The sequence below is a fragment of the Nasonia vitripennis genome (genome assembly GCF_009193385.2).
Source record: "Nasonia vitripennis strain AsymCx chromosome 1 unlocalized genomic scaffold, Nvit_psr_1.1 chr1_random0002, whole genome shotgun sequence".
Lineage (NCBI taxonomy): Eukaryota > Metazoa > Arthropoda > Insecta > Hymenoptera > Pteromalidae > Nasonia > Nasonia vitripennis.
In genome coordinates, this window is record NW_022279588.1 from 1,150,731 (window position 1) to 1,176,872 (window position 26,142).

A 26,142-nucleotide genomic window follows, 5' to 3' on the forward strand; every position below is an offset into this window, starting at 1 on the left:
AACCCTCGAGTTGCGCAATCGGCTGGATTGTCTTTGGAATTAACATGACGCCATTGCACCCCAGGCAGAGTAGTGATCACCTCACTCACTCTGTTTGCCACGAAAGTCTGCCATCTCGATGGGTGGCCATTCAACCAATCTAAAACTACCTTGGAGTCTGTCCAGCAGTGCACTGATACAGGCTTCAATAAAAGTCCATCTAAAAGGTGCTTCAACAATCTAACTAACAACTCCGAGCCACACATCTCCAATCGAGGCAAACTCTCCGTCTTAATAGGAGCTACTTTAGTCTTGGACATAATCAACGCCGATTTCTGCCGTGGTATTACCATATACGCTGCAGCGACGAAAGCTCTCTGAGATACGTCAGAAAACCCATGCAACTCCCATGATGTTTGCGAGGAAGAACCAAACCAACGAGGAATTCGCAATTGAGCTAAGTCAGGAAGATCAGACCTCAACGCTTGCCACTGATCTAGAAGTTCTCCTGTGAGAGCTGAGTCCCAGTCGATACCATTAATCCACAAATCCTGGAGCATGAGTTTGGCCCTGACTAATACAGGTGACAGCCAACCAAGTGGATCAAACAACCTCGAAATCTCTAACAGAATCGATCTCTTTGACACAACCTTTGGCGAAACTGGAATCTTAACCTCGAAACGAAACGAATCGCTCAATGGTGTCCATTTTAGGCCCAAAGCAGAAGCTGCCTCATGCCATTCGACAGCGAACTCTTTCTGCTTTTCCGCCTGGATATCCTCCACGATAGCCGAACTGTTTGACGCCCATTTACCCAACTCCATACCTGCTGATGACAGAAGCTTGATCAGCTGATTCCGAATCTCAATGGCCTCAGACTCATTGTCAGCGCCTACAAACGCATCATCTGCATACATATTGTGTCTGAGCACCTGCGCAGCTAAGGGAAACTACACTTCCCACACTCGCTAGCTGAAGAAGGGTTCGAATTGAGAGGTATGGAGCGGAGCGCGTACCATACGTAACCGTAAACAGCCTATTCGTCTCGCTCTCTTCGCATATTAAACTAATATTCGAACAAATATTGTTTATAATATTAGGCCACGAGTGCGAATTCTTAAAAATGAGTAACATTGATGTGTCTTCTAGTTTTGATAACGACTGTGAATGCGAAAAAGATTATAATTATAATTAAATTAAGCAATATATTAATACCAGATACGTCAGTCCTCCTGAAGCAATGTATCGATTATGTCACCACCGAGATTCTTCACCTCACAATACAGTTTATCTTTTGTTATATACTCCTCCGTGTTTTCATTTACCCTGACTACAACTATTCAGTTTGAGGCTCACAGGAGAACCTATAGCTGGTGCACCTTGAAAGAAAATGAGCTTCACTCACCTCACGTTTGTCAATGGGGTCTTCTAATTTGTATTAAGCCGAGGAAATTGTAGCAGAGATTCACCTCGCTGCTCCCTCTGGTTTACCGTAAATTAAGAGTGCAAGGTTACACTCACGGAGACGTGTCGTTATCGCGTCCGACGCGTTAGAAAATCCCGTTACAAACTATACTATCACAAATATGTATTTCATAAGTAAAGCAAGCATTTCGACTCAGTTCTATTCAGCAATACTCAATACATCGTTTATCACAAAAATTCTAATTTAATAACTAAATTATTTTAACATTTTTTGGTAGGAATCGTTAAATCATGGATTCCTCATGACAAATATCAAGGAAATACATTGAGAAATTTATTACTAAGATTTGTTGATATAACAACACCGCCGACGCCTAATTTACTTAGATACTTTGCATCAATAGCTACGTGTTCAAAGGATCAAGCAAAGCTGTGTCTTCTATCAACCGTAAGTAAACAAAACTTAATACTTTCGGAAAAGCTTATTACAAAATTTATATATATATATATATATATATATATATATATATATATATATATATATATATATATATATATATATATATATATATATATATATATATATATTCAATGATTGTTAAAAAATTGAGTCGTAAACTTAGTAGGTAATAACCTGTCTATTATAGCTTGCTACAATACAATTAGCAAACGTTTAGGAAAATTCAAAGTAATTGCAAGCTAAGGTGTTGAAACAGAGCGCTGTTCTAAGCTCTTTTGAAAAATAACGTTTGGCGATAACGTAGGTAGGCCGATCCAATGCGCTAGTCCCCGGAGCGGTATACACTTCGAGTCAGACCCAGTGCCCTCTCGAGAGCATAGAGTGTTGGCTAACCATCGTAGTGCGAGTCTGAAAACGTGCCCACACCGGAAATTTTTTCTAGAAAAATAAAATAATAGTAAAAATCAGCAAAAGAGCAGCAAAATGGGGTTGGAAATGGTAGAGGTAAATAGGATTTAGCGCAACTTCCACATAGAGGTGTCAGAAGGCTCTATAGGCCTATTGGGCCTATATGACTGTAGACGGTAATGTAATTTTCTTGCAAATCAGAAGCATGTTTTCTAAGACTTTGGCAATTTAACTAAGTCTTACATTACAAGAAGTGATACGAATTTCATGACATAAACAAAGGGATTAACAACGTATACTTTAAACTGTTTAATGTCTTAAAACTACGCTTGGCACGACAAACTAGCTCTCAACGTTCAATATTCTCGAGGTCAAAAAATTTGGTTCTTTTACTCTCAAAGAACTGAAGGAATAGCACCAAAAGTCCAGTCTGCTTAGGAACGATCTTGGGAACTTACGTTCAGTCTGCTCCTGACAGCTGATGAGCTAAGCCGTGTACGATTAGAACAAAGAGTCTGTGTTCCTTTACCGTAAATACGTGTTCTCATTTACGTTACCCGTACCTAGTCATAACAATATATATAATCTTGAGCCTGTCTGATGGTTTCGGACGGTGACACGGTGCCTCTCGTTATTCCTGATACAAAACACTCGATGCCTTTGTCAAAAAGACCTATTTACGATCGTAGACAAAACGAGACTCGCGACCACTAGGGCGCAAAACACCGCCCATTGCTTATCGACAAAACACGTGAAAAAGTCTCAGCGACGTTTCTCAAAGTTTTTTTCTTAATCGGCTCTAGCTAACTAAATTTACTAACAGCGTCGATCACGATCAGAATGTAACTGTAGCCGTCATTGTAAGTTCTTAGAGATCTCAAATCCATCAAATCAGCTTTCCACACATCATCTTAATTTCGCGCATTGTAACTATGTCGTGCAAATCGATGTCTAATGGGTGGATGTAGATTATACCCAGATGTCTAATGGGTGGATGTAGATTTTTCCTAAACGCTCTTATTACCGATGAATTCGCGTGGTATAAACGATTCACAAAGAGCAACAGCGAATTGTGTATGTCCAAATGTAGTAGATATATTCTATTTCTGATGGTATTATCTATAAGATTGATCATGTTAGCGTGGTGTACACGCACACCACCTATTGTCACGTCACCGATTACATCCCAAGTAATAATTAGAATTGCGACGCTGTGCCTCCCAACACAGGTGCGCAACACCTAGAGCCTCGCATGCACTAGGATTTTTCTAAACGTAGGATTTGACCGCGATCATCACGTTTGGGAGAACGCTAGGGAGAGGGGAAAATGATCACTCACACTCTCTCTCTCTCTCTCTCTCTCTCTCTCGCGTGCGCTGGCCAGACGCCTCGCGCAGAAGACGTCTTGGTGTGCGCCCGCACTGTACACCAACACCCTGGTCTCTCGAGTTCTCTCTCTCTCTCTCTAGTGTGCCCGCACCACACTCGTCTCACTCTCGGATCTCTCTCTCTCTCTCTCTATCTCTTTCTCTCTCTCTCTCTCTCTAATACTTTCTTACTCGCTCTCTCCCTGGTGGACGTCCGTCGGTGCTCCCGCCGGCGCCTCCCTGACTCTCGTGGACCTGGTGACGGCTAGCTTCCTCGGCTCTCCCACGCCAAGGCTGCTGGTTGCTCTGGTCCTCCGGACAATGATGGCGGACTGGCTAGCTTCCTTCCTCTCGTGCGGATGGTTGCTGGCTCGTCCGGGTGTCGGCACTTGCTCGTGCCAACGCGCTGCACCTATGACTCTCTCACACTCTCACACACTCGCACAACCTCTCCCGATTCTCCTCGCAACAGAGGAGGCCACGCATCTCTCTCGCACGTCGACGTACTCCGTCGACAGTCGTGAGAGAACTCCCCGATTTCCCGCTCGTTCTCGCGCTCACTCTCCACTCGCGCTCGTCGGGCCCGCGCATCTTCCTCGCGCCTGATTGGCTGGCAGTCCGCGCGGATAGCGAGTCGCACATCGGCGCCCACTGATTGGCTCGCGACATGCGGAGGACCAATCAGCGCGCGCGCCGTCGAGGCTCACTCTCGCGCCAACGATGCTCACTCTCGCGCTAACGTGGACGGTTAGCCGGCCCGTTCCTCGAACTCGAGGTCAGGCTGGCACTGACAACAACAATCCAACTCGCTTGTTTCTTCCGCGCACTCAGAGCTTGGCCGCATCGAACGAGATTCCTCGTATCGACGCGGCTGCGACGTTTGCAACGTCGCAATCCCCTCCCCTTAACAATGCTTCCTCTCTCGGAGAAGTTGGCCTTAAACCTTTTACTGGGTCCTGGGTCCAAACTTTCCTCTTTTCGCAGCATCTCTCCAGCTCCACTCTCTCACTTCCTCTCTTCTCCATTCTCGCTGACTCCTCTCTCGAAGAAGTTGGCCTTAACCCTTTCACTAGGTCCCAGGCCAACACTCTTCTCTCCCCTGCACATCTCTCTAGCACTACTCTCTCACATCCTTTTCTCTCCACCTCCGCTGTCTTCTCTCTCTTCTCATTTCCTTCCTCAGCTCTCCGTCTTTCTAGCATTGCCATTTTTCTCCGGCAATCTAGACACAGACCTGATTGGCTCACTCGTCTGCAAAGTTGTCATGATGTCTGTGGCAATTGCCTACGCGCAGGACATTCCCTTCGTGAATGTCCTTTTTGTTGGCATGCCCAGCAGATCATCTCCGGGCAATTCAATGCCCGGTGCCCCACTTTACAGCAGGTGAAGCACGTACCATCTCCTCGCCTCTCCCCTCGAGCCACGGCATTAGCGGTCGGACGCACCAGGCCGCGCCATACGGTAGCTCTCTTTCTCCTCGTTGAAGCTCTCTTTCTCTCACTCGTCCTCTCCTCAACCTCGATAGAAGGCAACTCGTCACCAGGGCCTGCATGCTCTGTCCTCTCGACTGCAGCGGCTCTCTGGGTCTCTCCTTCCTCCTTGTACGCCGCACCGGGAACGCGCATCTTCTCCGCTGGCAGCGGAGGTGCGTAACGGCTATCTAACTCTTTTAGCCGCTCCCAGCGTCGGCCGTACCTCTCCAACTCCTCCCAGCTGTTGACGCACTTTTCGCCAATAGCTCTCCGGTATTCCGGAAGGAGGTTCTGATATGCGATACGAAGCAAATCACGTTCGGATGGAGGTCGGCGAAAGCGCGAAGCCAGATACTGAAGACTCGCGATATACGCCGCAATCTTCTCTTCTCTGTGCTGCGTTCGCTTGCGCAGATCTTCCTCCAAATCCTCCCGACAATACGGAACCATGTATCGGCGACGAAAGGCCCGGCAGAACATCTCCCATGTTCGTAGGCTCTTTCTCTTCGCCCGATACCAGCGGCTTGCCTGCAACTTGAAAATGCACGGCAACACCGCTAGCAGCTCGCGGTCTGGCACCGCTAACGCTACTCTGCACTCACACAGTCGATCAAAGAACTCCTCCGCCTCCTCGTGATCACTCTCGCCCGAGAACTGGAGCTCCCAATGCTTTAGGAACTCCAAAGCCCTGAGCGAGTCGGCTGATCTTTTCCGGCGTTCGGATGACGTCAGGTTCGCTGAGTTAAACTCGCAGCTCGAGTTAACTTCGAGCTCGCTGTCACTGCTCAGCAAACCTCTCTGTCTCCGTCTCTTTCTCGACGCACTTTTCTCTCTCCTCTCACTCTCCTCCTCCGACTCCTCTTCCGCACTCTTCTCTCCTTGTCCACTCTCCTCCTCCGACTCCTCTTCCGCACTCTTCTCTCTTTGTCCACTCTCCTCCTCCGACTCCTCACCCGAGCTCACACAGCTCCGTTGCATACTCGGCCGACCTCCAGAGTTGCCCCAAGAGACGCGGCGTCGCACCGTTTCGCGCTCTGGCTCTAGCAACTCTTTGTCCGCGTCACCAATATCACTCGTGAACACAGACGGTCTGCCTCTCAGCTGGTCTAGAGTATATGGGCGAACTGAATCAGTCATTTTGACTGGGGCTCGCAAACATGGCTTTCGCCCTATTCGCTCTTCCTCCATTTTACGCGTCTGTTCTATCGCCTCGACCCGTACCTGCTCTCGCGCCGCCTCCCTCGCCTCCTCACTGACTCGTTGCAGCCGCCGCTCATGCTCTAGCGTGGCTAACTCGTCCCGCAGCTTCGCTCGAGCTTCCAGGAGGGCTTCCTCGTAAGCTTCTTGCCAAGCTACAGAAAGCTCTTCCTCAAAGACTCGAGCTCTCGCATCCTCAAGAGTGAGTCCGCATTCTTCCAACTCTCTCACACGAGCGTCTCTCTCGCTGCGATCGACACTCACTCGGCTCGCATAGCCGCTGTCTACGCTGACGTCTATGCTTGAGCCCGAGCCTCCTCGCAACACATCTCCCTCGGCCACGTCACTGACTGTGCTGGAGGTTGCGCAGGCCGCGGTTCTTGCTATCGTCCTTTCGGACAAACGCAAGTAACCTGGCCGTTCGCACCTCGGGATCACAGTATACACACTGTCTCTCTCACTCGAGCACAAACTCGAAGATCTCTCTTGGCTCTCATTGTCACTCGACAACGAGACCGAGGAGTCTTCTCGCTTCCGACTTCCGTCGAAAAGCTTTACTCGCGAGCCCCGCCGACGACGCTTATGACTAACTGTGTGCCAGTCGTCGCCGTTGGCTGACTCGCTGTCGCTAGAGCGCACGCGTCGCAGCACATCTCGTGGGGACACGGTAGAGCCTGCCACGCTATCACGTTTAGCGTTGGGCTCTACTCCGAGTCCCACTACGAACGGCCGTTTCGTCAGCTGATTCATCGCACAATATGGTGCGACTTCAACAGGTGACGACTGATCGCTGAGCTCTCTTCGCCGTCTCTCTCCACACGAAAAGACGTCAGCAGCTTGCCTCGTGGCCCGCTGCGCATCTTTCCGTCGCTCACACTCCGCGCACTTTACACTAACACTCGCGAAAACACTTTACCTCTCCCTTTCGATGATCGCGAATCCCCACAAGGGATGCCAATTGCGACGCTGTGCCTCCCAACACAGGTGCGCAACACCTAGAGCCTCGCATGCACTAGGATTTTTCTAAACGTAGGATTTGACCGCGATCATCACGTTTGGGAGAACGCTAGGGAGAGGGGAAAATGATCACACACAATGGTTAAGTTTTATTGCACATGTATTTCGCCCAGCCCTTCCCTACAATACGGTGGCTGTAGTGCCTCCCGCGCACAGTTTAGCCACGCAGGGCTTACACTGGGACGCTTAAACACGAGCCACGCTCGTGCAGCAGACGGCTGGCCACAGGCCCAGGTCCAGTCCGCTGACGGCTGACTCTCTCTCTCTCTCTCTCTCTCTCTCTCTCTCTCTCTCTCTCTCGCGCGCGCGCGGGCTATGCCTCCCGCTTGTGGCAAGCCCGACCTGCTGCAGCCGCGCAGCTATAGGGTCTTTCGCTGTCTCTATCTCACGCACACGCGTCTCCTCGCACTGTTCTCTCTCTCTCTCTCTCTCTCTCTCTCTCTCTCTCTCTCTCTCTCTCTCTCTCTCTCTCGCGTGCGCTGGCCAGACGCCTCGCGCAGAAGACGTCTTGGTGTGCGCCCGCACTGTACACCAACACCCTGGTCTCTCGAGTTCTCTCTCTCTCTCTCTAGTGTGCCCGCACCACACTCGTCTCACTCTCGGATCTCTCTCTCTCTCTCTCTCTATCTCTTTCTCTCTCTCTCTCTCTCTAATACTTTCTTACTCGCTCTCTCCCTGGTGGACGTCCGTCGGTGCTCCCGCCGGCGCCTCCCTGACTCTCGTGGACCTGGTGACGGCTAGCTTCCTCGGCTCTCCCACGCCAAGGCTGCTGGTTGCTCTGGTCCTCCGGACAATGATGGCGGACTGGCTAGCTTCCTTCCTCTCGTGCGGATGGTTGCTGGCTCGTCCGGGTGTCGGCACTTGCTCGTGCCAACGCGCTGCACCTATGACTCTCTCACACTCTCACACACTCGCACAACCTCTCCCGATTCTCCTCGCAACAGAGGAGGCCACGCATCTCTCTCGCACGTCGACGTACTCCGTCGACAGTCGTGAGAGAACTCCCCGATTTCCCGCTCGTTCTCGCGCTCACTCTCCACTCGCGCTCGTCGGGCCCGCGCATCTTCCTCGCGCCTGATTGGCTGGCAGTCCGCGCGGATAGCGAGTCGCACATCGGCGCCCACTGATTGGCTCGCGACATGCGGAGGACCAATCAGCGCGCGCGCCGTCGAGGCTCACTCTCGCGCCAACGATGCTCACTCTCGCGCTAACGTGGACGGTTAGCCGGCCCGTTCCTCGAACTCGAGGTCAGGCTGGCACTGACAACAACAATCCAACTCGCTTGTTTCTTCCGCACACTCAGAGCTTGGCCGCATCGAACGAGATTCCTCGTATCGACGCGGCTGCGACGTTTGCAACGTCGCAGAATGTACTGATTTTTGTTTAATAATTTTGAATTCGCAATTGATGAAATTTAGCGCCTGATACACTAAAATAAACGGCATGCAAGAAATTCAGTACAGAGATTTCAATTCGAAATTTTATTAATTATAATTTAAACCTAAGGCACAGACGTGGGATTAAATAGGATGCAGGATAGAGATAATACTCAACATTTATGTTTATAATAAATGCGTGGCAGTTCGCCTTTATTCTATATTTTTTCTATATTTATATTTTTTAACAATACAAGTTATTTCATGTATTTTCATTAAAAATATAAAAAAGTTTATTTTATGTTGGATGATAATAAAACTGTATACATACCTTTTTTTGTCATTGAGTTGAATCTTGCAACTTAGATTTAAAGAAAATTATCAATATGATTTACAAATGTCATCTAACTGGTTAGGTTACCAGAATCTGCTAAAATTATTAAGTTGAGAAACTCCTATACATAGGTTACAACTGCATTTTCTATCATCACTGCAACATTTATTGATACTTTGGCTATTGTGAGTCCAAGGCTAAGAACACAACATACTGTTCTTCCACTATTATCTCATACAAGATTTTCAGCGCCATTTGTTTTGCATGAGATTATAACATCTTACTGACCATGTTTAATACACACTACTTTAATTATAAAACACAATTTATGAACTCTTTACTTGTCAATATGCACTTTGTATTGGTTACAAATTAAAACTTGTTTGAACTCAGGAAACGGAATATTGATTCATTCTATGTCTGACCTCAGTGATGCCTTGCGCTGCTATAGTTTGGATTTTTCTTGGAAAGCTGTCGACTTCTTACTAAATTCATCTTGATAAGTTTCTCAAAAAATTTTCATATCCTCTTCTTGTCTGTTTCTCTAGACTTATTAATACTTATTGCAAATGTGCGTACTCACACATTTGTCTTAAGAACTTTACATGCACACATTTTATAACAGTGCCCTTAGCACTGGACAGTTTACAAAACTTTCAAAATGAAATATAATAAAATTATTTTTAATGGTCCGGTATGTCGTAGTATACGAATCTTTTCTATGTGTGAAATTCATTTTGTACAATATTTCTTGGTATTTCAAACTTAGCTAACGTATTGTAGCCAAGTCTAATATACCTGACAGAAAATCTTATGTTAGAATTTTATTTTAGGTCTTTCTCTTGAACATACGTATTGCTGTTTAAGATACTTTCCTTTTCTAGAATTTTCTTTATAGACGCAATGTCCTTGAAATATTCTAGTGTGTGACAAAAAATTTATAGTACAGTTAATTATTAAAGGACTTATTGCCTCTAATATTATTCTATATGGGTGGTTCTCTGTGAAATCGAAGATACAAAAATTTTAATTTTTGTCTAAACTGTATATATATGTTCTATATAATGTACTTGACTCAAAAAAAAAAAAAATTTAGCGCGATTTCTTGATTTGGCTTCGAGTTCTAGCTGGTCAATGTTGAGGTTTTCAGCAATTTTTGCATTTTTTGCCTATTTTCAATGATTTGTAGCTCATACCCCGATAACATCGCGTGCCGGGCATTTTGGGGTCACGCATGCTGGCCGCTCGTGCCGTCATTGTGACGTCTCCAAGATATCTTTCGTTGGAATTTTCAACAAAATTTTTTTCCTGCCATTCGGGAAGTCATAATGTTGACATTTTGGCGGCACAGCGTGCCAGCACGCCTGCTCACATTGCGACGGCACGAAACTTTGTCAGAATGACGGCCATGTGTGCCGGCTGTATGCCACCGACACGAAAGAAGGCAAAATGTCGGCATTTTGCAGTCACGCCGTATTGGAACTCATGGCAGCATTATGATGACATTTTGAAGAGCTACATGACGGCATTGTGCCTTTGACCCGTGTTCAAAATTTTTTAGCATTCAGCGCTGTCAGAGTACTGGCAGAATGTCAGCTCGAAATTCCAAATTCCCGCAGAATGCCGGCTTTGTTGGCTGCGAAATTTAGAAAATTTTCGGTCGCACAATTCATGAAATAAGGCTTTTCAATGTATTCTATTGTTCAGGCGGTTGATTTTGTTAATTTATTCACCGGACTTTGTTCGTTGTCAATTTTCGCTAATCATATTATTATGACTACTCTTTTATAACTACCGAATTTATAGCAGCCTGCAGGTTTCGTGCCTATACACGAAATAAGCGGCGAATATCGATGTTGTTATCGCGTTGATAATAATTCGAGTTATTGTTTATTACGATTACTTGCAACTTTATTAATATCAACAGCTACTCGCAGTATATAAGGACACAATTGTCCATGACTTGTAACAAGTGTTCGTGGTCGAGTGGTAAAGTGCCAGCCTGCTAACCGAAAGGTTCAGGGTTCGATCCCCGCTCGGGTATAATTTTTTTCTTTTTTCTTAATTTAAGTGCCGGCACGATGCTGGCACAGCATAATGCCGTCATTTCCGTGTCCCGGAGCAGGGGTACCTGGACGTCACGCGTGGCCCATTCCGTGCAGTCTCAGTGCCGTCATTCGGCCGACATCATGTTATCGGGGTAAGGGATGCATTTTTAACTAAAACTACCCAAATACTTTTTTTCGAGAAATTTTCAATCAAATTATCGTCCCGATTTCGACTCTACCAATTTACTGCAGGATCGACGGTAATGCAGGAATTCTTCTTCGCCGACTAGCTCTTCGACGATGTCTCTAGCCTCGTATATCCCCGCACCTTTCGCACTCGTCTTCTTGACCACATGTCGTAATCCACAGTGCCCTGGGCTGCCCTCCGCTGCAGCTGATCAGCTCGATCCCTCTTCCCGCATGGGAGAGTCAGGTAGATGGGGGTTTCTTCCTCGTCTCCTCTTCCTTCGTGGAACTCCTGGAGAACTGTGGAAATCTTCCTTATCCACGCCTGTGGGTAATTCAGAGCCAACGCCGCCCTATTTCGTCACACTCTATTCTGCCTCGATTACCGGCGTGGCGAGGGACGTTGTTTCCTCGTTACAATATATATATATATATATATATATATATATATATATATATATATATATATATATAGACACACACACACACACACAATGTAACAGGGCGATTCGTCAGCTTATCGTGCGACCGCGAAGATGCCGCACGTCACCTTCAGGAGGCTAATTTCCTGGTCGGCGATCCTACGGTGATAGCCAGGCGACAGCGAGCGGACGTTAGCTGTTAGTGCAGCGCTATCACCCGTGCGTTGGCCTGCCGAATGCTCGCTACAAATGCGTGGTGCGCCCGAAGCTCCACGCATTCCTCCGCGTATCCTTGGGTGACCAGACGGCTGGGGTTATCGGGAATTCCACAAAGAAAGGAACACTCGCATGTCAATTTATAGAAAAAAAGTATATTGTCTGAACAATATTGTCTGAATCTGAGTGAAATATAATATAATACAAATTCGAGAATACGACGCTCGCGCGCGCGATTGCGAGGAGGACGCGCGCGGTTTCTTAGGCGTAGCCGGGCTGACGATTCGCTGGCCGAACGCTTTATTCCTCATTCTCACCACCGTTGACGGCAACAGGAATAGTTGTGGGCTGGGGTGGATCTGGAGGCGTCCCTCCAGGCACTCAAAGCCCAGGCCACTCAAACACACTTGTACGCCGGTACGGAAAAAAACGGCTCGCGGATTGTTGACGGTATCGGTAGCGTAGATGTTGACACGGCCGGAACGAAAACGAGTCTGAGCGCGCTCGCTCCTTGCGGAAAATCTCCTGTCAGCGTCGCCGCTGACGTCGTCTGCTATTCTTGAAATCACGCGACATACAAGCGCGAGATCTAAAATCTCAGCGCTTGTTACACTTCTCTTCCAGACGCTGCGCAGTTCTCGAAGCAGCTCTGCAACTCGTCTCGCAACCTGCTGATGATGCTGAAAATAAATGAATGGACAGGTAATGGAAATGACAAAAAACACGGGTTTCGGGGACCTCAGGTCACTATTTATTTCACTGCAACTATACACTTATTTTCTTCCCGCTTCACATCTTCGCTTAAAATTTCCAGGGGTATTCCTGCCGGATGGCCTCGTGGTCCGCCTTAGAAGGGCAATATGCAGAGTTGCGTACTCTGGGGTGGCCACAGACGTAGCAGCGTCGTCCATCCTTCCGCTTTTTTCGTCCAAGCGAGTGCGGTTCCATGGGAAGGCACGTCGCTGCCAGCCCGACGAATAAATTTGTCGAACCGACGGAACGCGGCCATCTTCTCGACGTTCCACATCCGCTTGTCGAGCTCTTTTTTGAGTGCGTCCCAGGCGAGGTCGGCTGATGAAGCAGTGGTCGTGCTGGAGGGCGAAGGGCTCAGTCGTTTGCCCCCGCGCATCTTCATCCGACGATGGTATCGCACCCGAGCGCGTGAAGCTCTTAGCACCCCTCATGCCTTCGTCCGAGGATGGTACCCCCACAGTATGCGCAGGCTCTCTTCTCTTTTGCCCTGCGCCTCCTGCGTGCTGGCCACTTCGATGACGGTCTCGTCCAGCAGCTCTTTATCTTCGCTGGCATCTTCGTCGTCTTCGCTGACGCCTCCCAGGCGCAGAGCATCGGCGTAATTCGGCAGGTACCGCGGCTCCAACCGGGCCGTCCAGGTGTTAATGGCAGCCAGGAGTCTCTGCCTGCGGACCTTTTGCCTGTTAGGGCAAAAGGGGACAGGAAAATAAAATGATGTGATTACGGTGATGCTCGTTATGAAGATGATGATCGATTCGCAATGCGGCGCTGCGCGCGAGTTTGGCGTGGCGACACGCTCGCTTTTTCAATTCGCATACGATTCTTAGCGCCTCGCGGTCGCCTAGGTTTGCGTTTCTTGGGCTCCGTGCCGCCGGCGGGCACGGTACGAGGCACGGAATCTTTAATGCGCTCGGTGTCGTTCGCGAGCCGATTTTATTTCTTCGGCGGACGTCTGCGTGGGCGTCAAGGGGCTCCTACCTTTTCTCGCTTCTTCTCGCTCGCCTAGTGATCGGCTACCAGTGCCGTTACAAATCGGCCAGGCTCCTGCTCTATCACATCGCCTCCCCCGGCGCTACAATCTCAACTTCGAGCTCTTGCTTAAGTGCGCTCGCTTCAGGCGGGTTGCACGTCGCCTCTTCGGTCGCGTCGTCCCTCGGCGGTCGAGCAGCTGTCTCGTTTTCTTTGTCATCTTCGGGGATTTTCGCTTTCCACTCCTCGGGGCCGTGGTACTTCTTGAGTTCTTCGGCAGCCACCAGATTTTCTATTTTACCTTCGGCATTTTCTAGTCTGAAAGTATTTGACCCGACTTGCGCGATGATGGTATACGGGCCGATGAAAGGCAGTGCGAGCCTTGTCGCTACGCTTTCCGCTGCAGACGAGAGCGTATGGCATCGCTTGCACACTAATTTGCCGACCTTCCGCAGGCCAGCGTCGGTTGTCAAAGTGCGCTGCCTGTCGGTCTTGCGCTACTTTCGACAACTCTTTCGCTTGCTCCTGCAAAGCCGGAAGTTTAACGAGAACGCAATCTCGTTTAAGTGATCGTCCCAGGTACGGTAGTTACCTTCGGCGTCTGATTTACGCTCTCCACGAGGTTTGCCTGCGGGTGATATGGCGGGTTGAATAAATGCCGATTGCCTTGTGCCGTCAAATACTCATCTATCAGTTGCTTTTGAACTCTGTGCCGTTGTTAGAGTGAAAAAATTCCGGCGCCCCGAAACGCAGTATGACTCGCTCTTTGACTGCTGCTAACACTGCTTTCCGTTAGCGTTTCGTAGTGGCACGCACTCGATCCATCGAGTTAAAAGATCTTGAACAATCAGAGCGTATTCGTACTCGTATGCTGTGTTCGGCATGGGACCCATGATGTCCCCTGCTATCATCCGCCACGGTTTCTGAACTATCCGATTTCCCATTAGACCGGGACGCGGCCTATGCTTAATTTTGCTCCGATGGCACAGCTGACAACGTTGCACGTATATCAATACGTTTCTATTTCTTCGTCTTCTCCGAGCGTGTCTGCGATGTCAGGAGCCACTTTGTACTTGTATAGTCGCCCTCCCACAATTTTCCAATCCGAAAAATTTGTAGGATTGTCGCTGACCTCTTTAAATCTTGCGTTATACCATTGGTCTTGAGACGGTGGAACCTGGCTTATCGCCGCTATCTGAGGCTCTGTCTCTTCGTACATTCAAGACAGGGCTTTTGGTACGTTATGGTCTGCGCCTTTACGATGTTCAATCGTGTATCTGTGACCTTGCAACTCTAGCGCCCAGCGCGCGAATCTACCGGTAGGATTCTTTAAATTGCAGACCCAGCGGAGGCTGCTGTGGTCCGCTATCACTTGAAAGTGATAACCCTCTATGTATTGGCGGAATTTTCTCACCGCGAATATCACCGCCAAGCATTCTCTCTCGCTTACGGTATAGCTGCGCTCTGCAGGCGTGAGTACTCGGTTTGCGAATTCGTGTACTCACTCCTTTCCGTCGACTTCTTGCGTCAACAATATTCCAATTTCCGTGGCGCTTGTGTCTGTCTGAATCATGAATTCTCGTTCGAAGACTGGGCTGTGGAGTACCGGCGCTGAGGCGATCAGAGCTTTGATCGCGTCAAATGCTCCCTGTTGTTCTTCGCCCCATATATACGGCTGATCTTTACGTGTCAGTCGTATTAGCGGTTCTGCTAGCATTGCGTATTTATCTAAAAACTGTCGCTACCACGACGCCATACCGTGAAAGCGTCACAACTGATTTAAATTTTTTGGTTTCGGGTTATCTATTATCGGAGCAATCTTCTCGGGATCTGGTCTAAAGTCGTTTCTGTTTACCAACACGCTGAGATACTTGACTTCGTCTCTACAGAAAACGCTCTTTTTCGCGGTTTACTGTTAACCCTGCGTCATTTTTCCATCTCAGTACACGTTCGAGTACGCTCATATACTCCTCGAACGTTTCCGTAGCAATTATCGCGTCATCTAGATACGCGAACGCATGTGGTTGCAGTTCGGGCGTAATAGTTTTATCCATGAGGCGCTGAAATGTTGCTTCGGCCTTGGATAATCCGAATGGAAGACGTGTGAACTAGAAGAGTCCTAACCTGGGCACCGTAAACGCCGTGTATTGTTTACTCTCCTGGCTCAGTGGAATTTGGTGATACGCGCTACTGAGATCTATGGTGGATATGTAGCGCGCTTGCTGCAATTTTCGTAATATTGAATTCATCTGCGGTAACGGGTATGCGTTGCAGCGCGTGACTGCGTTGATTTTCTTGGAGTCGACACAGAATCGATACTTCCCGTTCGCCTTCCGCACTATTACCACTGGGCTCGAGAATGCACTATTTGATGGTACTATGATTCCCGCCGTGAGCATAGTGCTCACTTGCTCGTACATCTATTCTTTTAACTTCTTCTAAACCGGAAAATATTTTTGTTTTATCGGTCAAGTCGACTACATCTCGATCGTATACTCTATCCAGCTCGTGCAGCCGATTGGCTCTCGCTCCTGCTCTTGCACGTCGGCTAAGCCCATCGATGCTAATTTCCGCGACCCTCCTTCGATGGCCGCCAACTCTAAATCTACGTATTTTTGATCTTCTTTAAAATACTTTCTTAAAGCAGCCGGGTCTAACTCATTCTTGAAGGTTAAAGTGAAGTTTACTCCGACTATGCAGTCCGGGACAATTGCAACTCGTACTCCCTTCTTCAGACTGCCGACTTCGAATAGTAGCCATACGTAGCCTACGGTGGTACTGTAGCTGCCGTCGGCAAGCTTCGCGCCGCGGCCGTTGTTTGGCACTACTTGCCTCTTTAGTGCACTCGCTAGCGACAGGCCTAGTAGACACTCGCGATGCGCCACTGTCATATAATGCCCGAAATCGGAATTCTCCGACTCTCGCCTGCATCCACCAACGCTTTTCTTGTGGATTGTCTATGTCGCACAGGGTTGCACTTACTGCTGTGCTACTCTCCTGTTTTTCCAGGATCTTCTCTATCGCCTCAACTGGCTTGTCGTCGATCCTTCTAGGCTCTTCGTGCAAAGCTCCGCACTTGCCTGCCTCATAAACTTTTCCGTCGGCAGACGCTGCCAACAGGGATGAGAGCGCAGCGGACTTTTGTGCGCTCAAGTCCGCTTTCTGCGCTGCCGTCTCTTTACTGAGACCCGCCGCTGTTGCGGCACCAAGCTTATCTTCCGTTTTGCGCGGGTTTACGCTTGTCGTGAGCCTTTCGGCACACGTTTTTCCGGAGACCTTACTCGAGAGGCGGCTTTCGCCCCCGCCTTCTTGCTGTTCTTGGAGGTCGTGCCGGAGATCTGCGAGCGTGCGCCGGCCTCCTCTATTCTTGAAGGCCCCTAACCGCTTGTCCAGCATTTTACTGAACATCGTCGCCAGCTGTTCATTGGAGTTGCTGGGCGTCTTTACTGTCACTGCTTCCACTTTTGTAGGTTTCGCTGTCGCTGGCTGTGCTGCTGTTGGCGATCTATACGCCAGGTTAGAATATAGCGTGTCTGTGGGGGATGGAGGTGTTCTGTAGTCCTCTCCGCTAGCTACTACCGCTTCTGCTTTCGTTGCCAGCTCTTGAAAGCTATCCAAATCGAAGCAGTTTCTGCGAGGTGTCAGTTGCTGTAATTCAGGTCACAGATTCTTGTGTAGAATATCTAGCGCCTTGTCGTCGGTTGGAGGCGGTTTCATCTCTTTCATCATCCCCAAGAGGCAAGTAACATAGTCGCGCATGGGTTCGTGCGCGCTCTGATATCTTTTTTCTACGTCGGCGGCTAGGCGTAGTTGTAGCCTCCTGTTAGTTCCGTACCAGCGCAGTACTGCGCTGCGAAAATCATTCCATCTCCGCCACTCGTCTTTATTGTTATGATATGTTACAAACTGAGAGGAGACAGAGTCGAAAGCGATAAAAATAGACGACGGGACTCGAACTCGCGAACCCGAGAGCCAGAGGCCTGTGCTTTAACCACTGAGCTAACGTCTACGATACATCCGAAGCGCATGCATCGCAGTACGACTCAGCTGCTCGACTCTTATCGCTGACTCGTCTCGCTGCTCGCGTTGCAGACGTGTGCGTCTGTGACAGATACCACTCGGAAGCTAGATTTTTAAACACATAAGGCAGTGCAGCTAGTTTTTCTTCCTCTGACATCCGCACGCTCGTCATGTTCTGCTCCAGCTGGCTCAAAAATCTCTCTATCCTTTCTGCGCTCGTGGCTGCAAATCGCATGTCCCATTTGCGCACCGTTCCGACGATATCTCTTGGTTTATTTTCTGGGGTCGTCGGGGCGTTTCTTAGTCCTCTCGCGAGACCTCCTCTGATGTTGCTATCTGACCAGACGTTTTTCGGAGTTGCAGGCGCTGTTGCTAGCCGCGCTTCGGATTCGAATTTTATGCCGGTGATTTCACGTTATTTTATTTAACTGTTTTTCGCGATATCCCCGACGCTGCTGTACGCAGTTGGGCGCCAGTTGTAACGGGGCGATTTGTCAGCTTATCGTGCGGCCGCGAAGATGCCGCACGTGACCTCCAGGAGGTTAATTTCCCGGTCGACGAGATATATATATATATATATATATATATATATATATATATATATATATATATATATATATATATATATATATATATATATATATGAGACGTTCCACGTCAAACGTAACAAAGCTCTGCCCAAAATTCCTTTTGATCTAAACATTTTTAAAAATATGGAAAATTTATCATTTTTGATGTACTTTCAATTAGTAAGAGGCGTTTTTTAAAATGTTGTTCCCAGACGGAGCTACGCGTTCCCTAACCTTAAAAAATTACTACTTTACAAAATGATCAAGCTGTCAGAAATCACAGGGGCTCAGAAAAATTCTAAACAACGACTATTTTTATGTATTTTGAGCTGCTGAACAAGAATCCGACGGTATTTTTTACCGATACCTCCAGCGTTCGTCCCTAACCTCAAAAAACACCCCCCAAAATGGCTTTTTCACGCAGTTGAGAGGTTTATCCTGTGATCGACGAGAGAAAAATGTAAAACGTAGCGAACAATAAATTATTGGTGTATATGTTTATAAATATATATATATTTATAATATATATATACATACACACACATTTATATTTATATATTTATAAACATATACACCAATAGTTTATTTTTCGCTACGTTTTACATTTAAAATTGATTCAAAAAATTGATTTATCTGCAAGTATAAGGAACTGGATGTATCGCCAGCGCCTTAACTCTCACCCAAAAAATTGCTCTGACTGAATTCTACTTGAAGAGTCTTAGTGCTTCCCCATCAGTTTGCTGATGCTGCTGCTAGCTGATTCGTTCGAGACTTATCTCTTTTTTGATGTACTCCCTTTTTGCGATATTTCTTGTGTCGCTCGCAGTGAACCCAAGTCAAAATTGTTACAACAATACACTTATTATACACACTCACACTGATAAACTTTATTGATATATCAGCTGTATTTACTCAATGTTAAACACATTTAAGGATTATATCAGCTGTGCTAGAAATATTTCAATTTTACTTCCGACTTCAATTTGTACGTGAAATTCTAAAAATTATTTTATTGACTTTTTTATTGAAATGTGTAAATCTGAATGTTTGATCTGGCTTTTGACTATTTGAGATAAAAAGATATCTTCTTAAGTTAATAAATTACATATAAAGTATCAGAATAGGTCTGATCTACAACTAGAAGTTATGTAGTTAACGATTATAAAATAACAGCTAATAAGGTTTTATACTCAAATTTGACACTTATAATACAGTACATTGTATGTCTATCAAAATCAACAAAAGTACACAGCCAAGTTTCAAAAATAAAAAAATAATGAACAAGTAGTTGACAGCTTCTGGAGTTTAATACTATTAAATATCTGTCAGTCGCATCTCGTAGATAATATCCAAGTGTCAGGATAACTCCTAAGACAAGACACATCTTTAGTGCACCAGGTATCAATTAAAATTACAATCAAACATCTGTGACAACTCATAAACCATGTATAGGTGTCAAGATAACTTTCAAGACAACGAGACATCCTATACGAATAAGTGCATCAAGTATCGATTGAAATTAACATCAAATATCCGCCACACCTCGTAATCGATGTCTAAGTTACAAGATGACTACCAAGACGACGAAGCATCGTTTAGGGATAAGTGCACTAGATATCGATTAAAATTATCATCAAATCTTTAACATAGCTCATAGACGATGTTTAAGTTTCAATAGGACTTCCAAGACAGTAGGACAAAATAGAGTTCCATCACTAGTGATAACTCAAGTCAAACAACAGACATTATCTAAGAGTTCTTTGCAAACTGCACAAATGGAATCTGGCGTATCAAACCTATTTATCACTAGATTTTTTATTTCATAGATTTAGTTTGCCAGATAAGACGTCCAATAAATTTACATTATTATCCATGTGACATTAATCTCAATATAAATTTTCATTTTGACACAAAAAAAGAATAGTTTTCTTGTTTTGTACCAAAAGATTTTGTTTTTCAGTTTTTACAAAGTGCTTTTTATATTTTTTATTTTTGTTGATGAACAAAATAGAGTTATATATTCTGTAAATAAAAGATTGTTTTTTTTTAACTGAATAAATTTTATAATTTTATATATAATTTGATGTTCTCTGTTGCTGGCCACCTATCTGCCTTCATTATAAATAAAAGAATATCTTCCTTCAAGTTGTTAACGTCGTTTCAAAACATTTTTATTAGGGTTCATTGAGACGGCGGCCCTACTAGGTGGATCAGAGAGCAGCAACGGATAACTTTCTGGCATCAGTAACTTACTGACTACGCAGCGCTAGTAGTATTCTACCTGAACGTGAGAGCATAAAGAATTTTGTGGAAGAAGCATTCCTGGATACATAAGGCGCTCTGATACAGCATGGAGTTACTTGCTCTCTGGCTTTTATTCCAGGCGTTAGGATGAATAACCGATCTCATCCTTTTGTCGAATCTTTGGAGTAGATCTCTCTTCCCAGTACCGGCAATCGCCCTGCCGAATCATAGTGCAGGGTGATTGCGGGTCTGTCAACGATCCTCGGATATGCTTATTCCCCCCTTACGAAAACCGGGCTACAAATCTCTAACCTGATTCCCAGCTAACTTATCCTGAACCGTTTCCTTAAAAATAATTTATAATAATAATTTTAATGAAAATAACCCTACTAACCTTATTTCCCGTCCTTAGCTTGTGTTACAGTTGGCCCTAGTGCCAAGTTGTTTAACCCAATAGCCTAAGTGAAAATTATGAGCAAGTCAACTGAAATAGCCAAAAGAAAATTATAAGGCGCTTTGCCTTGCTCCCTGCTCTTTCCATCTAAGTTATTCAGTTGAGTCAACCATCATCTTTACGTGGACTAAGTGAGTTAGAAAAACTATTTAAGTAAGGCCAACTTGTTTTAGTGGTAAAATCCTTCTAGCGTTATGCCTTAATGGGAGAATTGTCCCTCTTGGCAAAATGTACTTCTGACAAAAAGACTTACTGGAGTAGTGTCCTTTAGGTGAAATATCTTAGGTAAAGATTCCTTTGATGAATTGGTTTTGGGTAAAACGTCCATATGCGATATATACATAGTATACTTATACTTGCTATTAAGGAAGATAACGCGCCTCTTGATACCATTAATCATAATGAAAATATGTTATACAATAACAATTAGAAATTTTTTAATCTACATATCTATAAGTTTCAGTTAGATTGTATAGAACTTTCGAGAGAACAAAATCTGTTTATTGTACACTGTAACGAATGCTAGAGCAACTAACGCAGGTTGAGCACCTTGCAACAACTATGCGCGATCAAATCAACATTCTATATATACAACAGTTACCATTGTCCTAGCTACTATAGATCTAGCATAAGAGGGTCGAATCGGCTATCAAACGCTGGCCAACAATATTTGTAAATACTGGTTCTTCTTTGTATGCGTATCTTCTCTTGTATTTTGGTTCACTAAGCCTTAGCTTCTGAAAACACGTAGCTGGCAGCAGTTATCACTTGATTCCAATGCTTAATAGTAGACGGCTCTCTGACGTCAAAACAAAATCATCAAATTTTAGTTTAATCGTGTTCTTACATAATTAACCTAAAATACAATCGCAATTTTTATATTAATCTATGTTAATAGAAACACTAAGTATTATCTATATGTCTGAAATATCTTAAATTCTAAAATTTTCAAAAGAACGAATCAATTTTTGTTTAGGATTCAGTTGCCTACGAAGATTGGAAACATTGGAAGTTTCCAAATTTACTGGAAGTCTTAGATGAATTTCAGTCAGTTCAACCATTTGCCCCAGTACTTTTACTTCATTTAACACCATTGCAGCCACGATTTTACAGTATATCATCATCACCGCTAACTCACCGCAATCAGATTCATTTAACTGTTGCTGTTGTACAATATAGAACACAAGGTAAGAAAGTATCATATAAGTGAGTATAATATAAAGTAATAATATATCTTGATGAATGTTGGTGCTTGAGTGCTGGTATACCCCTTGATGCACTAAAGTCCAAATTTTGCGTCGGATCCTTTAGAAAGTTTAAAACATCTCTCTCTTTTTTCTTTCGATGATTTTTAGCTGCTTTTAAAAGATCTATGTCTAAAATTTGTCTCAGGCTATGATCTAAACTATGTTATAAGGCACAAAACATCTTGTGATACGTTATAGTTGCATTCACTGGCCTCGCCTTATCGATGCCTTGTCTTCAAGTAGGTCAGTTTTTCAGCAATTGAGTTTCATTTATACATATGAATTTAAGGGGTTTTTGCAAAAAACCTTGTTGATATTAATGTTGACATACGTGAGTAAAGTGGTTGAGAGGTTGAATATGTAGAGATTGAGTTTCTTCTGCACTGCGATTGCAGATAAGGCAGAAAAAGGAGACTTATATAGAATTAGAATAAATTGTATTGTAAGACCGTACAAATGATTAGGTAGGAAGGTCTGTCCACACTGGCAGCCAGGCCAGAAATGATTGACTAATAGTGTTTAAGCTCCTATTCAACTCGCCACCATGCGGTGGTCCGACCGCCGTGAACTAAGCAAATAAACTTGTTTATATCATAATTGAAAAAATACTACTTATTGCGGAAACGTTAGAAATATTTGCAATCGTGAATAAAAAAAAAACTGCGGATGTTTTCCTTTTTTAATTAAAAATAAAAAATTTTTGGCCCAGCGAGAAATACAATATACAATTTTTTTCTCAGCACATGCATGACTTGCAAAAATAATTCTAGTACTAATCGTTTGCAAATTGATTGTGGATTATGGAAAAAGTTTTGTTAGTGCGAAATTCGTAATAATTATCTAATAATGAATGCATTATATTTTTTTGATAACCACAGTGCGAATTCCGGTTCTATCTGTCTAAACCACGCATTTCGCCCGCACACTCGCACAGTCAATAAGCTGAGCACGCGTAGGTATACACATAGCGTATTGTTTTTCTAATCTAGAAATTAGAATAATACTCGCGAGTCGCGGTATGTATATGACGGAAGTACTGGAGTCCGTTCAGACGGCTCTTGCCGTCGCCAAGCTGGACAAATGCTTCATTGCGGCAAGGGTTAAGTTTAACAGCACCTGTTTCGGACGTTAGGGAGGGCTACTAGGGATAAAAGCAAGTGCGGTGTATTTATGTTTTATTAATAATATATTTTACCTAGTAGTTTTAGCGAACGGAAGTACTAGTAATGAAGGCGACAAGAACTCTGATCTCCAGGATGTTCTGCTGGTCGAGCTAATACCGTTCTCGCTCGGTATTGAAATAGTTGATCGCAATGCTCGCAGTCTTTGAAAACAGATGCAGAGGCAAACATTCATGACCTACGTTATCAATTCTTAACCCGGCATCACCACCCAAATACACAAGGGTGAGCACGCTAAGCAAGGACGTCATCCTTTTTGGCTGCTTCGTGCTGCATAAGCTCAAAATATCGAGACCAAAAGTAATTCAATAGTTAAAAGACCTTCTCTCAAAAACGTTAGAGCCTTGCCAGGTTCGCGTAACGAAAAGACTTCTAAAAGTGACATAAGACCTAGAAGTGATTCATTTACTATTGGAACAAATTCTCATAATGTCAAATCTTCCAAGATAACAAACCTGGGTAGATGTAGCTCTTTACCAAGATCAAAAAAGAATGATGTGATATTAAAGTCAATTTTAAATATTGCACCTGTGTTTAACAAGAATTAACTCTAAAAAACTGCCCTCTGCCTCGTAAGAAACATAGTAAATTCATGGGTTTTGTTTCTAGTCTAAATACTGCTGAAAAGAAAAAGGCTACAGAGATAGTATCAGATCAAAATAATTCTGACCTTGAAATGAATAACAAAAAAGAGTTGGAAAAAGACTTTCTGAACTTCTTGAACATAAAGCTTTTAAACAAATACTTTCACTCAATGATATGGGAGACAATACGTTGGATGAAATATCATACAACATAATGTGCCCAAGATACAATTGGAGGGAAACGCTATAAAATCAAAAGTTTTAAACTGGGATGAAATTTCAATTTTAAAACTATAAATCTAGCATCTCAAGTGATTTAAGTATTGTGTAGTCATAGCAATGTTCTTCATCGACCAACGCAAATATAAAAGTTTTAGCAAATAAAGTATTTAGCTATTGCAGCTATCGATAATAACAGTCCGATTACTCAAGTTTTCATCATATTTAAGTAGTAGGTTTTCCATTGATATCATTGCTGTTTTAATGCATCTTCTACACTATATTAAAATATTTAAACTCAAAAATGAGGCTTTTTGTAAACACTCCTCTATTCTGTGAAAAATATTAAATTTCAAGTAGTTGATCTAAACATTTATAGGTCAGGGTGCGCTTCAATTATATAAAGTATTTTATTATATTTTAAAACAATATAATTGTTAATTAGAATATCATTATTTAATTTGACAATCACATAGCATATTGATCATGTAATATGCGAGCATCATAGCTAGTCTTATATCAATAACTATTATGAATACGTTTCGTTTCTTGAGGGCTGGTTCTCGCGGGTGACGGTAACAATTTTGAAAAATAAAAATTAGAAAGGGTAAGGATTAGAAATTCAAAATATATGAAGTGAGATTTCGAAATGAAAAAATGTATAAAACAAAAATGTTGAATTGAAATATAGCGAAAGGTGATATTTGTAGTTAAAATATTGCAAAAGCAATATTTTTAGGATTTTATAAATTTAGGTTTTCAAAATTATACCTTTCCAATATTCTGGGACTTAAAATTTTACCTTTTGTTATAATTCAATTTGTAATTTTTGCCTTTCAAATTTTTATTTTTCAAAATTTGTACCCTTACCCGGTTCTCGCAAAGAGACCTACAAGACTCAAGGCATATTTGTATATACTCAGAATATGCACTGCATTGACCACCAGTGGTTCGTTTAGCTGTAGCTGTTATTAGATCTGCTCTTAAAAATCAGAGAGACAGTATTGCTTTTGCTGTGTTGCAAAAAAGCTGCAGGTGATGGCTCCAAAGTAAAGTGGGGTGGATGCGATTCCCTATTACTGAAGACTGTTGCTGCTAAAAGTCAAGATCCATTTGCTATTAAATTAACTATTAATTTAAGCTTATAAAAGCTGGTGCTAAGTGGCTGCTAACACCCAAATTGTCACGACGATATTGCACGTGGTAAAGCAACCTTGAAAACTTTTTTTCATCTAACGCGAAATATAATTATTAATCTTATATCTTCTAGGTTGCCAACCAAGTAGCTAAGGAAAAGCTAACAGTAGCATCAATTGGTAATCTATCTACGTTTTCTTATGCTGATGAGCTATAGAATAATATAAAAAAGTCTTTAATAAGTACAATAAAACTTCGACTGTTTTACAACTAAAAAAGAAACTGAGAAAAGTAGATAATCTGTTAATCATTTTTGACACATTTGCATTAAATTTCATCAAAGTCGGAAAGCTCTCATACTTAGTTCTAGAGTAGTATGGGGGTTATCACCTCTAGAACGGTGGACTCACCTGCGATCGGAACAGGATCCAAAACGCGCGGGTTTAACTTACTATCATGGCTCAAAAAAAAAAAAAACAAAATAAAACTAAAAGGGAGTTAAAGATGGGAACCTGAAATACACGCAGTTTATACAGAGCGGGCACGTGCTGGGAAATCTTAAAAGAATTCACGTCTTATGACACCAAAATAGTAGTGGGGGATTTTAACGCTAAAATAGGAAAAGAGGAAATGTTTAGACCCACAATAGGCAAGGAAAGTCTGCACGAAACCAGCAATGATAACAGTATTAGATTCATAGATTTCGCGGCGGCAAAAGGTCTTATAGTAAAGACTACGTGCTTTAAGCACAAGGATATACACAAAGCAACATGGACATCGTCGGACAGAACCACGCAAAATCAGATCGATCACTTTCTTATCGATAAGAGGTGCCATACGAATGTACTAGACGTAAGA

General features: G+C 44.2%; 1 protein-coding gene across 12 annotated transcripts in view; it reads left to right on the forward strand.

Annotated features, from left to right (window-relative positions):
• Nos (nitric oxide synthase) overlaps positions 1-26,142 on the forward strand; it is a 1,339,001-nt gene that overhangs the window by 986,244 nt on the left and 326,615 nt on the right. For all 12 annotated transcript variants that reach the window (XM_032601207.1, XM_031933451.2, XM_032601209.1 and 9 more), the window contains 2 exon segments: positions 1,683-1,852; positions 21,893-22,103. In XM_032601207.1, coding sequence (XP_032457098.1) covers positions 1,683-1,852; positions 21,893-22,103 — 381 coding nt within the window.